The 18,101-nt window shown below is 33.9% G+C and overlaps 3 protein-coding genes across 3 annotated transcripts; 1 reads left to right on the top strand and 2 right to left on the bottom strand.

Annotated features, from left to right (window-relative positions):
• Positions 1 to 415: 415 nt before the first annotated feature.
• Positions 416 to 1,744, bottom strand: LOC146909160 (uncharacterized). The gene is made up of 2 exons (XM_085724383.1): positions 1,367 to 1,744; positions 416 to 1,239 (listed from the first exon to the last, which is right to left on the bottom strand). Exons 1-2 carry the CDS (start codon positions 1,692 to 1,694, stop codon positions 560 to 562), a joined length of 1,008 nt encoding a protein of 335 aa, XP_085580509.1. The 5' UTR covers positions 1,695 to 1,744; the 3' UTR covers positions 416 to 559.
• A 2,795-nt stretch (positions 1,745 to 4,539) lies between these two features.
• On the top strand, positions 4,540 to 7,213 carry LOC146909159 (GRAM domain family protein). The gene is made up of 3 exons (XM_085723465.1): positions 4,540 to 4,990; positions 5,800 to 6,074; positions 6,823 to 7,213. Exons 1-3 carry the CDS (start codon positions 4,624 to 4,626, stop codon positions 7,027 to 7,029), a joined length of 849 nt encoding a protein of 282 aa, XP_085579591.1. The 5' UTR covers positions 4,540 to 4,623; the 3' UTR covers positions 7,030 to 7,213.
• Positions 7,214 to 14,106: 6,893 nt separating this feature from the next.
• Positions 14,107 to 15,132, bottom strand: LOC146909158 (uncharacterized). The gene has a single exon (XM_085729331.1). The coding sequence runs from the start codon at positions 15,130 to 15,132 to the stop codon at positions 14,107 to 14,109; it is 1,026 nt and encodes a 341-aa protein (XP_085585457.1).
• Between the last annotated feature and the right edge of the window lie 2,969 nt (positions 15,133 to 18,101).

The raw sequence follows: 18,101 nt of genomic DNA, 5'->3' as shown, positions 1-18,101 counted from the left end.
ACTGTTAATTAATCTGCATGGGTTGGGCTTGAATTATGAATTAAGGATTGTTTTGGTGTGTTGTATGAGTGCTTCAAGTGCAGTTATTGGTTTGGACATTTGTTTAAAATTTAGCAACAGGGGTGGCTGAGTTTTGATTAGTATTACTTTATTATCTCAATCTCAAATTCATTTATATGCTTATTTCATCCAAACTTTTTTCATCATTTTATGGGTTGAATGAGAGATCTTAAACCAAAGTTTAATATATATCATTAATTAATAGATATATAACTTTTTTAAAACATCAACATTTATGAAAATATTAGTGATTGAACTCGAGTCCAACCTCGTAATTATACAAACCAATTTAAAAAGGTAAAAAGGAAAATTAAAAAGACGAACACATTTTTTTGACAAAAGACGCACACATATGTATGATCAATTTATTTATTCATTTTTTAAAAAACATAAAAGATTATTACATTTTATTATTTAAACTATGATCAATTTATTCACTGTTATATATAAATGGATGCCAAAACTAATTGATCAAGTTGTGTGCCTTGAATATTATCGTTCAAGGTATGTGAGGAGAGCGACGAGAAGATGGAGGATGACGACGAACAGGTGGACGGACAGGGGACTTAGGAGGAGAACGACTAATAGGTGGACGGACCGGGGACTTAGGAGGAGAACGACTAATAGGTGGACGGACCGGGGACGTAGGAGGAGAACGACTAATAGGTGGACTTACAGGGGACTTAGGAGGAGAACGACTAATAGGTGGACGGACGGGGGACGCAGGAGGAGAACGACTAATAGGTGGACTTACAGGGGACTTAGGAGGAGAACGACTAATAGGTGGACGGACAGGGGACGTAGGAGGAGAACGACTAATAGGTGGACTTACAGGGGACTTAGGAGGAGAACGACTAATAGGTGGACGGACCGGGGACTTAGGAGGAGAACGACTAATAGGTGGACGGACCGGGGACGTAGGAGGAGAACGACTAACAGGAGATGGAGGAGAATTATGAACCGGTGGCGGAGGAGAATGTTGAACTACAGGTGCCTTAGGAGGAGAAGGTTCAACCGGAGACGGAGGAGACTCAGAAACTGGTGGCGGAGGTGAATGTTGAACTGGTGGTTCCTCAGGAGGAGAAGGTTCTTCAGGAGACGGAGGAGACTCGGATTCTGGTGGCGGAGGTGAAGGTTGAACCGGTGGTTCCTCAGGAGAAGAAGGAGGAATAGTATAACCTGAAATAGTATAACAAACCATTTTTCTATGAGTATTTAAATTAAAAAATTTTGATCACTAAATCGATCAATAATTTTTGTTGTTGTAGTGTATGCAATGCAATATAAAAATAGAAATTTAACTTACTTCCACACATGCCTCCTGGTGGAGGAATTTCACTTCCACAAGTATGAGCAGCATCCACAAATTTTTTCATGCTGATAATAACCTCAATATTTCTGGGTATATGTTTGCAGAGGCAAGGGATATCAGCAGTTTTCATGACCGCACAACACGCTGACGAAGGTGGAATTTCTGGCCCTAAGATTTGGATGTATTCAGCACATTGCAGCAAAATGGCTGCCCTAGTACGATATGAGCATCCTTTTTTATCAACATCAGACGCAGTGATCCCTAACACTAAGATGCTTGTAGCAAACACCAATATTGCAAAGCCTAAGTATCTAATTCCCATGCTAAGTATCTCTTTGCTCTTAGCTAGGAATTATGATGGAGGTTTATTGTACTATTGTGGTATTGGAGAACAGTTTATATAGAAAGGTGGTGGAGTTAAAGCTTGTATGCATTTTCATAAAAGTAACTTTTTATTTAAGTTTTGTTTACTCTAGTCAAAAAATTAATTTTAGCTTTGATGATTCAGTCAAAAAAAAAAAAAACAAAGACCTAGCTTTTATAATCATAATTTTTAATCTTTACTAAGTCAAAGTTTTTGTAGCATCATTTATAGGATGGAAAGGGCTTGGACAAAAATTATTAAACCAAAAAAATAAATCAAACATAAAATTTACCCAACCTTCTTTGATCCGGTTCAAAACAGTATAAAAATAAAGTAAACCAAATTGTTTTGGTTCGGTGCTCCAGTACAAGAAAATATGAGATTGACTACCAAATTTTTAATATGAACTTCATTAGTGCTAGCATCCGCACAACCTCTTTTTTTTTGTTTTGGGTTAATTTTTTTCTCCAAATTCATCTCTTTAGATTGTTTTTTCCCTTCCATTTTATTTAAATGGCCACGGTACCACATTCAAGTGGTCATGTGCCATATTAAAGGTATATTTCTAGAATGGATCATATAGTGCGGTAAGACTATGATACCATTGTTGGGTTGTTTTATTCTCTAGACGTCGTGCTTGATAGTCTGATTACATAATTTTAGACAGTGTCACGAAACGTCTTAAAGAGAGCGACCAAGTCTGCGATTCAACCTAGTAATCTTTTCGGTGACCGAAAATAATGTTTTGAACTATTTTTTCAACTATTGTTCCATCAATTTTAAGACGTTCACTACAAGAATTCAATGAATTTGCATGTGCCAAATGCCCACGCAAGTGTAAAAAAAAGGCAACAAAACGGCAAAATTGTGATGGATATTTATCCCATGCAAATAAGCGTCTCGCAATTGATTGCGGCGGAATTGAGATTGCTACAAATTCCAAGGAACCATAGTGGCGGACTAAAAGCCAATGCAAAGTCCAACATGTTCAGTTTTTTCCTTTTTCCTTTTTCCTTTGCGTCGGAATGAGGACGGCCGCAAATGCTATCCAATATTAGCGGCAAAAAAAAGGTCGACACAAATTCTAACGATATTTCAAAAAGATATATGAAATATATATATAATTAATTTTAATAATTTTATTTTTAAAAAAATAACTGTCTTAAATAAAAACTATTCCATTAGATACTATTCAAAATGTATATTTAAATACTAAAAACTATTTTCTGTCAAAAAAAAAATGCTAAAAACTATTTCATTAATAACATTAATAAATAATTCTTTATTGATTATAAATTTTTGTCTTTAACATACTTTAACTTGGATATTCGTTCAAAAACAAAATGGTTAAATATGTTTTTGGTCCTATAAATATACCGACTTTTCATTTTAGTCCCTCTAAAAAATTTCTTCAACTATTCGTCCCTATAAAATTTTCAATCATTACTTTTGGTCCCTATTTTTACATTAATTTTTGTATTTTTAATGAAATTGTGCATAAATGTGTTGAATATTGTAAAAATCTCTCTCAAAAAAATAGAATTTTTTAACAAAACATAAATTAAATATGAATTTTTAACCACAAAAAAATTCATATTTAATTCATATTTTGTTAAAAAATTCTAATTTTTTTGGAGAGATTCTTATAATACTATATATTTTTCAGCAAAATTTTATTCAAAAATATGAATTGTACATATGAATTTACTTTAAAGTAAGGACCAAAAGTGAAGATAAAAAAGTTTTGAGGGATTAAGAATTGAAGAAAATTTTTAGAGGGACTAAAACGAAAAGTTAACATATTTATAAGGATTTAAAACATATTTAATCTAAAACAAAATATACTTTTAAATTAAATATATCTAAGATTTTTATCTCTAACATTTTTTTAAGGTATATATAGAGAGCTAAAAATATTAAGATACAGAGAGGAGAAGGTGGTAGAAAGAATGAAGGAGAGAGAAGAGATGTAAAAGTGATTGTTGAGTGAGCCTATATATAGAGCAAAAAAGTTTTCAGCTAGTTGGACATCTTCGTCGGTAAGGACCGACGCAAATCAAAAATTTCTTTATCAACTTGGACATTTGTGTTGGTCATCATCCCGACCCAGTTTTCTCCCACTCAGCCTTTGCGGTGGATTTTTTCTGCTGCAGATCCCATTTTTTTTAGACCAAGCAGGACATTTGTGTGGCTTTTAGTTCAACACAAATTAAAAAAATTTCCCCTCAGTGTTTACAGTGGAATGGTTTCGCCGTAAATCCAATATTTTTTAAGTCAACTTTGCGTCAACTTAAATTCCACAGCAAATGTATGCGTTTTTTTTTTGTCAAACAAACTAGTGGTTATAACTCACGCATTTTAAATGTGAAAAAATATGGTGTCCAGAGTTCAAACTCCAACTTCTACTTGAAAAATGTAATGCGCAACCAATTGAGCTAAACTAAAAAAAATCACAATCTGCTACGACCATCATCTTAACAAACTCACCTCAATCTAAAGATTTACTAAATTTCAAACTACATAGCCATGAAATAGAACATTGTGGACTTTTGGTGAACCATTGGAAGAAAACACTTATTCATCACATGATGTCATCTTGAGGAGAGATTTGCTACAACCAGAATACGTACCTATTTTGACAATTATTTTTCATTAAAAAAATATGATGATAACGCGGTTAAGCAAAGAAGCATAGTCGGTGTGGATCAATTGCTTGAACTCTGTTCCAACAACAGTGTATTGTCTCCTTAAAAACACGTAACATGTTACATATATACCCTTCAAATCCAACCATTTCTGTTTCCTACATAATTCATTCAACCTTGTTCTGAATCTCTCTCTCATCACAAACTTTTATCACTTTTATCTCTTCCTCTTACATACAAACATGAACAACAACCAAAACCAATCATCACCTGATGAAAACCCATTTGCATCACCAGCACCACCACCATCATCATCATCATCATCTGTTCCACCACAAAATCATGCAACAACTGAGAACTGGGGAACACATATGATGGGAGCACCAGCTGTACCAAGTAGTCATCCAGACAACAAAAAAGCAGCTTTACAAACTGCTTCTGCTGATGGACAAGGACAACCTCAGGTTCATTACTACCAGCAAGATCATCCTTACGTGCAACACAGTCCTGTTGATAAGCCTAGCGGTAGTCCTATGGAATCAATTCTTCATATGTTTGATTCTTGGAGTAAAAAAGCTGAAGCTACCGCCAATAACATCTGGCACAATCGTGAGTGACTAATTTTTATTCATTCCTCTATATTTAGATAGATTGATAGACTGATTTTAATTAATAACCCTCCTTACTTCTAGAAGGATTGACTTATTTGATCTTTTCTACTCACAGAAGCACTTGTGAGATCGTTTGTGATATTTTATGAAAATTGTTTTCAGCTTACTTTCATAAGCTCTCTAGGATAACTTATGCAAAAAATAATTTAATTGAATTTTATGAGGATAACTTATGCAAAAAACAATTTAATTGAATTTTATGTTTTGTTATAGAAATACCTTATACTAATAAGTGTTTATGCTATAAGCTGCAAATTAAGTTTGTTTATCCAGATAGGAACCTAATAGTCTAGCATCTCATAATTTGGTATTGAAATTAATAATTATAAAATAGTATTTGAAATTAAAAATTGTCAATATATTAAGTTAGTTTTTTGCGTGAGTCAATTTAATATTGAAATTATCATCTAGAACTAAGATCTACTAGTATTTTCAGTTTCCAAAACTATTTTCATATTTTATACTAAGTTGGTAAATTATTTTACTTCAGTCATTAAATTGTATATCCTAAGCTCCTTACTATATATCTATGAGAGTTTTTGGGTAAGCCTTAGAGCATGATTCGATCCACCGTGGATATTATCAGAACTTTGATGTCATTGAGCCACCACAATTTTTTTAATAAAAATTATAGTTTCGAGCTTCGACAAAATTATAGTGTCAATGTGATTTTGCCTAACATACACATGAAGGGCGGCTAAATCTTCGATTTTTATATGATGTTTTTGTTACTACTGTGATTTGCAGTTAAAACAGGGCCTTCATTGTCTTCAGCTGCAATGGGGAAGATGAATCTGACTGTAAAAGCGATATCAGAGGGTGGATTTGAGTCACTTTACAAACAAATATTCACTACTTATCCAAATGAGAAGCTGAAAAAGACATTTGCTTGTTACCTTTCAACAACAACAGGGCCTGTTGCAGGAACCCTTTACTTATCAGATATTCATCTAGCATTTTGCAGTGATCGCCCTTTGAGTTTCACTGCACCCTCCGGCCAAGTGACTTGGAGCTACTACAAGGTACTCCGTTTATTATATTTATGAACAGTCCTTGTCAAAATTTGTTCAATAGAGCATTAGAGGGATAACTATATAGAGTTTAATGATTATATATCGAGCATTGATAAGTAGGTAGACACCTGAGGGTAGTATAATGGAACAAGTGGAGCTGAAAGTCTACGACTAACGAGCATAGTATTATTAGTGTTTTGTACTTTGTAACTCTAGTTCAATGCATAATAGTAAAGTACAATAGTCAATTTGTTGTTGGTAGACATAATTGGCCGAATTCGGTGATTAATCCCGTTCTCTCATGTGTTCATTTTCTAACTTCAAAACTGGATTTGCTATTTTTGAAGTATCTTACCAGCAATATTGTTAGCATAAAATGTAAATTGCAAGCAATGAAACACGATCGTTTGTTTACGCAATTCTGCCAATTGTGTCTACCTTTGCGACTATAGAGCAGCTATAGTTCCGTAAATTACTTGAGTGGATTAGGGTTTACAGTGTTACACGTCATATATGTAGTACTACGGTCCAGATTACAACAATACCAGCTTCGCTACGCTATGCTAGCTCACCACCCCTTGTCCCTCTTTTGTGTCAATATGTGAGTCATACTCAACAAATAGCCATAATATAAAACATAAATACATGATTCTGTAAAATTTCTATTACACCTTTTGGTAAAGAGCCTTAAACTATGAAAATTGAAATGAATGTTTGATATGGTGTATGAAATTTGACTTGTTATATTGTGTAATAGGTGATGGTGCCTTTAGCGAAGATTGGAACAGTTAATCCTGTGATCATGAGGGAGAATCAATCAGAGAAGTATATCCAGATTGTGACAGTTGACGGGCATGATTTTTGGTTCATGGGTTTTGTTAATTATGATAAAGCAGTAAAGAACCTATCGGAAGGCATCTCACATTTTGTTGCGCCCGGCGTAGCCGTACCAACGACTAACTAGTTCTTCAAGCTGGAATTTTCCCCATTTCTCTTGGAATGTGTTTGTGATTGTTTTAATTTCTTGTTTGAAAGGGTATAATTTTGTATTTTATGCTTGAATCAGTAGTTGATTATGTAAATTATGTAGGGACATGTATGTTAAATTTCATTACTCCACAGTTAATATTGATATATGTTCTGTATCATTTCTTCCTCTAAGGTGTTATTGCAATTTTACTTTTCAGTTACTTGTATGCTCCAACTTGCAAAAGTCAATTTCATTGCAATGCTCTAACTAAATATAATTTACATTTTGTCATTGGTTAGATAGATAATTGCTTAGGGTTTAAGAAATAGATGGATGAATGTATTTTGACACTCTCGGCACTCATGAAGAGGGGTGGAACAACTAATGTTTGCTTATTTTGTCATATTCATGATCATGATTGTGAGTTGCGTCTCTTTCCTATAAATAGAGAGACTTGCGAAAAGATAAGATATCCCCACTTTTGGGGTGATCATGTGAAGAGTTGAGCATCCCTAACCATGTTATAGAGAGAGTAGGTGTGCATGTTTTTCAAAGATCCATGGACATCCTTTGTTTGTGTAGGTTTTCTCCAACAATACAAAGAAACCAAGAGGGAAGGGTTGTGGGATACTCACTCACTCATACTACATTTACATTCATAAACAGAAGTTTGATTTGAGTTATTTGACCGAATTTCGTTTGAATGTTTAGCCAATAGCCAGTAAGTAAATAATGGGACAGGGGGCAAGTTCAAGAGTGTTACCTACTGTGGATATGATCAGATCATACCACTAGTTCGATTATTTGGTTCAAACCTTAAAAATTAACATATAATCACTAACTAACTTCATTGACATTTGTCTATGACAAAAATATAATAGTTAATTGATATACTATAATTTACTTCGTAGTTTTTTTCTTGAAGGGTTAGTTTGAGTGCTTGTATTCGGAATTAACAGCCATTTTGAAGTTCATATTCGACTTGGTGCCAAACTACAACATAGGGTGAGGCTTGGGGCAATTCAAGCTTAAAATGAGATCGTTTCTATGATATTGACTGGATTATGATTCCATAGATAGTAAATAAGTTGCTTATCTCTTGTTGTAGGACCATCTTATTTTTGGAGAACAAGTTTTAAGTTTTGTTTGTTAGACGGCATGCACGTAACAGTGTCCATACTCTTGCAAAGACATCTGCAATTACATTACTCACACCATTTTTAATTATATAAATGGGTAAGTACAGTTAAAACTCTATAAATTAATAATGTTAGGACCGGAGAAATTTATTAATTTAGAGAGTTATTAATTTATCGATAAATTAATAATTATTAATTTAAAGAGTTTTTAAGTAATTATAATGTACATACCAAACAAAAAGGCATATTAGTCTATGCCTCTTAGAATTACGTTGCAGCGAACCTTGGGTCTCAACGTAAATTAGTAACTACTGTGTTCATATGCATTGGAAATCAATAATGACTTTTGAAGTACAATAAATGTAAACAAGATGAACAAATGTGTTCAATGTATTCTTAATATATATTTTTCAGTTTCTATGAATTATTAATTTATGATTTTCTTGGGACCGAAAATTATAAAGAGATCTCTCCAAAAATTATTATCTTATTATTTTATCGAGTTTTTCAATTTTTTACATTGGCCCAAGTCGGGACCGGACAAATTTATTATTTTAAAGAGTTTATTAATTTACCGAGTATTAATTTAAAGAGTTTCAACTGTAGAAAGAAAGAAAGAAAAAGGTAGAAGTGGAGTTAGTTGGATGTCTTTTTTCTATTCTAGCTGAGAATGGAGGTTGAATTTGGGGTTGGTTTGGCAAGGTAAGTTGGGGTTGGTTTGGAGATTTTTGATGTGACTTATAATTATTTCTTCCGTAAAAGAACACGTTAACTTATATTATTTCTTAAAGTTTATTGATAGTGTTTCAACACCAATTATTTTGCAACACTATATAAAATTTATTTATAAAATATATGTTTTGTTGATTTAAAAATTTAAATATTACTCGTTGATCAGAATGTAGAAGCAATTTTTTTTGAAGAATTCAGAAGCTATTTTATGACCTCGAACAACTTATGAGTTATTAGCACTTCAAATCACTCTTTTCTTATTCTTGCATTACCCGCATAATGAATATGGATGTAATGCTATAGGTGCCGTGGATATCCATTTACATTCCTACGAGCTACACTAAATTTTTTCATTATTGTTATGAATATAAGTAAATAGAGCCAGAAATATAGAGAAGGAGAAGAAAAGAGAATAAGGAGAAGTATTCTTATTCACTCATGTCTTTATGAATGTTACAATGAGCTCTATTTATAGGGAAATAGAGTAGCATAAGAACTAAGCCCAATAACCTAGTGGTATGGCCCATTAACCAATTTGCTATTTGGACATCCACTATTAATATTTATAACACTCCCCCTTGGATGTCCATTGAGGATATGCCTCATTAAAACCTTACTAAAATAAAAACCCAGTGGAAAAAAAAATTTAATGAAGGAAAAAGAGTACAATATCCTTTTGAGTGTGAGCTGCCTCATTAAAAACCTTACCAGGAAAACCCGATGGGATAAAGCCTAGGTGAAGGGAAAAAGAGTGCAGAACACATTTATTTCTCCCCCTCATGAAGACAAATATCTCTTAAACGACGAAGACCAATTTTTAGTACAAGTTTCTCAAAAACTTTACATGGGAGTGACTTTGTAAAAACATCAGCAAGATTATCACACGACCGAATTTGTTGAATGCTGATATCACCATTCTTCTGAAGATCATGAGTGAAAAAGAATTTTGGAGAAATATGTTTTGTTCGGTCTCCTTTAATGTATCCTTCTTTCAACTAAGTGATGCATGCCGTGTTATCTTCGTAAATAATAGTTGCATCCATTTTTCCGGAGGATAAACCACAATTCTTTTTTATGTGCTCAATCATGGATCTTAACCAAACACATTCTCTACTTGCCTCATGTAATGCTAAAAGTTCCGCATGATTTGATTATGTTGCTGTTATTGTCTGTTTCACAGATCTCCATGAAATTGTTGTATCTCCACTTGTAAACAAATAACCTGTTTGTGATCTACCATGATGAGGATCTGACAAATAACCTGCATCTGCATAACCAATTAATTCTAGTTTGGGTACTTTAGGATAAAACAAACCCATATCCATTGTACCTCGAAGATAACGAAATACATGCTTGACTCCATTCCAATGTCTTTGTGTAGGTGAAGAATTGTATCTTGATAATAGGTTGACAGAAAATGATATATCTGGACGCGTATAATTAGCAAGGTACATTAGTGCTCCTATTGCACTAAGATATGGTACTTCAGGACCAAGTAGTTCTTCACCATCTTCTCGAGGTCTAAAAGGATCTTTCTCCACATCTAGTGATCTAACAACCATTGGAGTAGGCAATGGATGAGATTTGTCCATGTAGAAACGTTTTAACACTTTTGCTATGTAAGTTTCTTGATGCACAAAAATTCCATTATTTAAATGTTCGATTTGTAATCCTAGACAAAACTTTGTCTTTCCCAAGTCTGTCATTTCGAATTCTTTCTTCAGGCAATCTATGGCTTTTAGAAGCTCTTCGGGAGTCCCAATAATGTTTATGTCATTAACATAGACAGCAATTATAGCAAATTCATTTTCAGATCTTTTCATATAAATACATGGACAAACAGAGTCACTTTTGTATCCCTCCTTTAGCAAATATTCACTGAGGCGATTATACCACATGCGTTCAGATTGTTTTAGCCCATAGAGAGACTTATTTAATTTTATGGAGTAATCTTCCCTAGATCCTGAACTATTTGCATTAGGTAAGTTAAATCCTTCAGGGATCTTCATGTAGATGTCACTATCAAGTGAGCCATACAAGTAGGCAGTAACCACATTCATCATGTGCAAATTTAGCCCTTCATGAGCTATAAGACTAATTAAATATCTAAAAGTAGTTGCATAAACTACAGGTGAATATGTCTCATTAAAGTCAATCCCAGGTCTTTGCGAAAATCCTTGAGCAACGAGTCTTGCTTTATATCTTGCAATTTCACCATTCTCGTTACGTTTTCGCACAAACACCCATTTATACCCAACTGGTTTCACTCCTTTAGGTGTTCGGACGACAGGTCCAAAGACTTTTCTCTTGTTGAGCGAGTTTAATTCTGCTTCAATTGCATCTTTCCATTTTGGCCAATTCTCGCTTTGTCTACAATCTTTAATAGACCTAGGTTCATGATCCTCGTTATCATTCATCATATTTAGCGCTATATTATATGCAAAAATATCGTCAACGTTGACTTCATGTCGGTTCCATTGTATTCCATTAGTGACATAATTTATTGAGATCTCTTGATTTTCATGTATTTCAGGTACCTGATCAGCTTCTTCTGAAATATTGATTATGTCAAAAGGATCTTTTAAAGTTTCTATATCCTCGTTTGGACCATCTTTTCTTTTAGCTCCTTTTCTTGCTCGAGGATTTTTATCTTTGGAACCGACTGGTCTACCACGCTTCATGCGTGCTTGAGACTCGTTTGCAATATGAGATAGTCCAACAGGAACATCCATTTTTATTGGAGCATTAGCAGCTGGTATGTATGATTTAGTCACACCTTTTGGATCAGTGAATGCATTTGGCAATTGGTTTGCTAAGCTTTGGAAATGAATTATCTTTTGAACTTCTAGTTCACATTGTTTAGTTCGAGGATCAAGATGAGACAATGAAAGTTCATTCCAACTGATCTCCTTTTTCAGCTGCATTTTCTCTCCCCCTAATGTTGGGAAATTTGATTCATCAAAGTGACAATCAACAAATCTAGTTGTAAATAAATCTCCTGTTGTGGGCTCGAGATACTTTATAATTGATGGAGATTCATATCCAACGTATATTCCCAACCTTTTTTGAGGACCCATCTTAGTGCGTTGTGGTGGAGAAATTGGAACATACACCGCACATCCAAAAATTCGTAGATGGGAAATATTAGGTTCTTGACCAAAAACCAATTTCAAAGGGGAAGAGTCATGATAACTGGTTGGCCTGATGCGAATCAATGTTGCAGCATGCAGAATTGCATGTCCCCAAGTGGAAATTGGGAGTTTACATCTCATCAGAAGTGGTCTTGCAATTAACTTTAAGCGCTTAATAAATGATTCTGCAAGTCCATTTTGTGTATGAACATGTGCTACAGGATGTTCAATGTCAATTCCAATGGACATGCAATACTCATTGAATGCTTGAGATGAAAACTCAGAAGCATTATCAAGACGTATTTTCTTTACAGGATAATCAGGGAAGTGAGCTCTTATTCGAATTAATTGAGCTAGCAATCTCGCAAACGCCTGGTTGCGTGCTGACAATAAACAAACATGTGACCATCTAGTTGATGCATCGATTAAAACCATAAAATATCTAAATGGTCCACATGGTGGGTGTATTGGCCCACAAATATCACCATGTATACGTTCTAAAAAATTTAGAGATTCATTTCCAATTTTTGTTGGTGATGGTCGAGTTATTAACTTCCCTTGTGAACAAGAAGTGCATGAAAATTTATTAGATTGAAGAATCTCCCGGCTCTTCAATTGATGACCACATGAATTTTCAATTATTTTTCGCATCATTATAGATCCGGGATGGCCCAACCGTTCATGCCAAACCACAAAGTTATCATGATTTGTAAACTTCTGGTTTACAATTACATTTACTTCAATTGTACTAATGTAAGTGTAGTACAATCCAGAGGAAAAAGCAGGTAGTTTTTCCAATACACGTGTTTTATCTAAGTCATGTTTTGTAATGCAAAGATATTCAACACTTTCTTCGTTTCTTGTTTCGAGATGGTATCCATTTAGGCGAATATCTTTGAAAGTTAATAAATTTCTATGGGACTTAGGTGAGTACAACGCATTCTTAATATATAATTTTGTCCCTCCACATAATGATATATTAGCTCTTCCGGAGCCTTCAATTATCTTAGTAGTACCAGATATGGTATTAACGTTCGATTCTCCTTTTAATAGGTAAGAAAAATATTTTTTATCTTTGAGAATTGTGTGGGTAGTTGCACTATCAGCGAGACACATTTCACCGTAGCTACTCATCTGTGAAGCCCCTATACTTCAAAATGGATGACGTACCGTATCCCCTGCGTATCCTGCACCGATACCTGCCCGATACTTCCCGATACGTATTCGGAGAGTATCCAAATATTAAATTTTATTTTTTTAAAAATTAATTATCGGATACTTTCCGATACGTCCCGATACACACGGATACTTGTGTTTTTTTATATTATTTTGATTTCTGTTTTTTTTTTGTAAAAAATAAGAATAAAAACATTATATTACTATAATATATATATATATATATATATATATATATATATATATATATATACACGTTTCCTTTATCTTTCTTTGGTGCCAGTATGACCCACACCACACCACACAAACAATTGCATCTTTCCCTTTCTAAGAAATTAGGGTTTCAACTTTTTCTTCCAAAGTGGTCGCCGTCCACTTTGGTCACCGTCGAAGTCTTGGTATCGGACGACTTTGGTATATATTGCGTATGTAATTGACTAATGACCACTCTCTTAATCGTCAATATTATTTATATTTATGTTAATGTGCTACGAGCCTGGTTTCTTGTGTTTGTTAATATATTTGCATATTAAAAAAATGGTTATAATTATATTGTACATTTAATTATATAATTTTTTTTATTAACGTATCCCAGCCGTATCGTATCTTGATTTTTGAAATTTTTCAGTATCGGCGTATCGGTGCAGTATCGTATCCGTATCGTATCTCGTATCCGGGCTTCACAGCTACTAATTCTATAAAAAATAGAAAGAAAAAAAAATACATAAACAAGAAGAATGAGAATGATAAGTAATTATTTAAACGACGAGGAAATAACTTTTATTATCATAAAATGACATTGTCAATAACATTGAGAAATTCAAAAACACACTTAACATGGAGAAATTCAAAACACACTAAAACATAAGACTTTATTACTATCATAAAAAAAACTACTTCTTCACGGTTCCATCTCCAATAAGGTGATCAATTTTTCCATTTGGATCTTCAAAGAAATCACCAATATCCAAAGGAGTAGTATCCATGTCACCATAAATATCATAATCAGCATCATCACCATCATTATAAACATAATGAGTTTCAACCTTTTTTCCTTTGTTTTTCAGTGATTGCTGATAAAGGTCAACCAAATGCTTTGGAGTACGACATGTACGAGACCAATGACCTTTGCCCCCACATTGATAGCAGATATTTTCATTTGTTTTACTACTTTGTCCACCTTTTTCCTTTTCATTCTTTTCATTATTTTTCCACTTCTGGTGGAAAAATGGGTTTTTGAAATTTCCATTAGGATTGTGGGCATGACCACGACCGCGTCCACGAGCACGAGCTTTTCCAAAATGATTGTGTTGTGATGCATTCACTTCAGGGAATGAAGCTACACCAGCAGGGCGAGCTTCATGATTTTTCATTAATAGCTCATTATTCTGTTCAGCAACCAGAAGACAAGAAATTAATTCCGAGTATTTTTGAAACCCCTTTTCACGGTATTGCTGCTGCAGGAGCATATTGGATGCATGAAAGGTTGAAAATGTTTTCTCTAACAGATCCGCATCTGTTACCTTTTCACCACACAATTCTAATTGAGAAGTAATTTTGTATACTTCAGAATTATAGGCAGTTACAGATTTAAAGTCCTGTAAGCGCAAGTGCATCCAATCATACCTAGCTTTTGGGAGGATAATGGCTTTCAAGTGCTCGTATCTTTCTTTTAGTTTATTCCAGAGCACAAGTGGATCTTTCACAGTGAGGTATTCATTCTTAAGTGCTTCATTAATATGGTGACGAAGGAATATCAATGCTTTTGCTTTTTGTTGCTCGGATGCCATATTTCCTTCTTTTATGGCATCTCCATTTCCTTCAGCAGCTAAGTACATTTCAGCATCTACGGCCCAAGTCAAATAGTTGTCTCCAGAAATGTTAAGGGCCTCAAAGTGGAGTTTTGAGAGATTTGACATTCTTACTACTATCATCAAATTATAAGATTAATCAAGTTAGTTTAAATATAATGAGTACAACATTAATAGGAAAGAAAATTAAGTACATTTATCATGCTTATTTGTAGTTGAACTATTGGCAAGATTGTATCAAAGTAAATAAAAGGTTGGCAAGATCGACACGCTGTGAAATGAAAGAGAATGCTAATCTGTGTTATATAACCATGCAAAATTTTGTGTTAGATATACAGCCATCGGTTTGCAAAAATAATGCTGATTTTTCCTAAATATGTGTTGTATTAGGTGTCTCTCCTGTATACTAATTACGTGTAATAGTATGTTAATTTGTTCCATAAAAAAACTGTTTGTTGTTTTGTTCCTATCATTACTATTGATAAACACTTCTTGAGTTAATATTAATTAATTTATAATATAATTACTAAAAAAATAAGTGATGCAAGAATATGAGATAAACACTTCTTACGTGATAAATGCAGGAATGACTACATGTCCTTTTTTTGAAAAAAAAATTGAGAAGTATAATTCTCATAATTAGTTGAGAAAATGATACACGCGTTAACTTTATTGTCTCATGCTTATCAAAGAAAAATTTCAATCTGTTACTCATATTATCATACGAGAATTCAATTACTCATGCAACCGGCATAGTATAATAACCATTAGATTTTACAATGGCAGTTATCTATGCATATTCAAAATTCATCACAAAATAAATGATCAAATATAATATCAAGGACAATTGTACGATGATAATAATAATGAAAATGGTAGTACTTTTGCAATCCTTCACGGATGTATATTTATTAAATATTTGAGTTCTATAAGAGCATCTCCAATGGGGGTCCTTGCTTAACAAGGACCACTCCCCGTTAAGGACCCTCTATTGGAGGAAGAAAAATTGGGTCCCCGTTAAGGAACGGGCAACTATATAAGGACCCTCTCTCTCCTGGGTAACTAACGGGTCCCACGTTTAAAAAAGTAATAAAATGTGTACTACTTGGTCCCACTTGCATAAAGAAGTAATAAAATGTGTACTACTTGGTCCCACTTGCATAAAGAAGTAATAAAATGTGTACTACTTGGTCCCACTTGTAAAAATGAGTAATAGATAAATTATTTTTGTTTAATATGTAAAGATAGTGGGACATATTTAAGTACTTTTCATTGGAGTCCTTATTAGTGTATTGTCATTGGAGTCATTGAGTCCTTAATAGGTACCTTTATTAAAAGATTATAAATAAGTGATGTGTCACGTGGGATCCATTTAAAGAGTCCTTGTTAGGGAACTACCATTGTGGATGCTCTAAGAGCATCTCCAATGGGGGGTCCTTACTTAATAAGGACCACTCCCCGTTAAGGACCCTCCATTGGAGAAAGAAAAATTGAGTCCCCGTTAAGGAACGGGCAACTATATAAGGATCCTCTCTCTCCTGGGTAACTAACGGGTCCCACGTTTAAAAAAGTAATAAAATGTGTACTACTTGGTCCCACTTGCATAAAGAAGTAATAAAATGTGTACTACTTGGTCCCACTTGCATAAAGAAATACTCCCTCCGTCTCACAATAATTGTCTCTTTACCAATTTTTCTTTTTCTCAAAATAATTGTCACTTTAGAATACCAATGCAGCATTTATTATTATTTTCCATTATTATACCCTTATTTATTGAATTTCATCCAACTTAATTACTCCACTAACTACAATTAATAAGGGTGTTTTAGTAAATGACACTACTTTTACCATCAAAATCAACACAATTAATCATTTCCTTAATAATCGTGCATAAACCTTAAACGACTATTATTTAGAGACGGAGGGAGTAATAAAATGTGTACTACTTGGTCCCACTTGTAAAAATGAGTAATAGATAAATTATTTTTGTTTAATATGTAAAGATTGTGGGACATATTTAAGTACTTTTCATTGGAGTCCTTATTAGTGTATTGTCATTGGAGTCATTGAGTCCTTAATAGGTACTTTTATTAAAAAATTATAAATAAATGATGTGTCACGTGGGGTCCATTTAAGGAGTCCTTGTTATGAATCTACCATTGTGGATGCTCTAAGAACTATAGGTTAAATATGTTTTTAGTCCCTACATTTTACGTGGCTTTGAAGAATAGTCCTTACATTTCATTAAATGTTTTTAAAATCCTCACATTTTTTCTCCGTTACCATAATTAGTCCCTGCCGTCAATTTCCATCCAGTCACCAAACGGAATGCTGATGTGGCATTTTTTAATTTTTTTTTGTCCTTTTAAACGGATTGGGTCAAACAAAATGGGTAAAATAACCCGTCCCACATGGATCCAACCCATTTCAATTTGGATTCCAATCCCTAAATTCACGTCATATCTTCCTCTTCCTCCATTTGCTATCTCTCCAACCCAAATCTAAGCTTATCCAATTTCTTTTTCTTCGCTACCAGCGGCAAGCTTAAGATTAGGAAGCAGCCCGTTAATCTATCCGGCAAACGCAAGCGCAAGCTCTTCAAACAATGGCTTCGTGAACAAAAAGATGTTGTAGAGAGTGGCTTGGTTAGCATGGAAGATGTTCAAATGGCTGTTGCAGAAGCGGAAACCAAAGATAAGAGTGCTGCATCTTCAGCTAAATTTCACTTGAAAAAAAGGGCTTCAAACATAAACAGCTCAAGGGCAAAGGGAAGAACAAAAGAATCTGATGTTCCTGCCGCAGAAATTTCAACTGATGCAATGGTGGAGTAATTTTCATTTTCTCCTTCGTAGTATGAGGATAGAAGAGGCAAAAATGAGATGGTATAATGTTGTAACCTTGAATTGAGTGTTTTGGGGTAGGCTGTCTAGATATTTTCCTTTTTATTTATATTTTTTTTTATGATAAAAGAATGGAAGCTTTGATTTTATAGTTTGAGTTCTTCAATTGTTGTTATATTCCTAGAAGGAAGTTCACTGATTTGATCAACTAACCTTTGGCAAATGTTAGATGAAGTA

The sequence above is a fragment of the Medicago sativa genome, chromosome 7 (assembly GCF_051527215.1).
Source record: "Medicago sativa cultivar Bolivia chromosome 7, Bolivia_mono, whole genome shotgun sequence".
Classification (NCBI taxonomy): Eukaryota; Viridiplantae; Streptophyta; class Magnoliopsida; order Fabales; family Fabaceae; genus Medicago; species Medicago sativa.
The sequence above is the reverse complement of the archived record's forward strand: the minus strand, read 5'-3'. Positions and strand labels throughout refer to the sequence as shown.

What these genes read in the sequence shown, in the direction of transcription:
- LOC146909159 (XM_085723465.1), top strand. Translation starts at nt 4,624, where the DNA reads ATGAACAACAACCAAAACCAATCATCACCTGATGAAAACCCATTTGCA. An exon ending in CAATAACATCTGGCACAATC is followed by an intron (nt 4,991 to 5,799) that starts GTGAGTGACTAA and finishes TGTGATTTGCAG; the next exon opens with TTAAAACAGGGCCTTCATTG. An exon ending in TGACTTGGAGCTACTACAAG is followed by an intron (nt 6,075 to 6,822) that starts GTACTCCGTTTA and finishes ATTGTGTAATAG; the next exon opens with GTGATGGTGCCTTTAGCGAA.
- LOC146909158 (XM_085729331.1), bottom strand. Translation starts at nt 15,132, where the DNA reads ATGTCAAATCTCTCAAAACTCCACTTTGAGGCCCTTAACATTTCTGGA.
- LOC146909160 (XM_085724383.1), bottom strand. Translation starts at nt 1,694, where the DNA reads ATGGGAATTAGATACTTAGGCTTTGCAATATTGGTGTTTGCTACAAGC. An exon ending in ACCAGGAGGCATGTGTGGAA is followed by an intron (nt 1,240 to 1,366) that starts GTAAGTTAAATT and finishes ATACTATTTCAG; the next exon opens with GTTATACTATTCCTCCTTCT.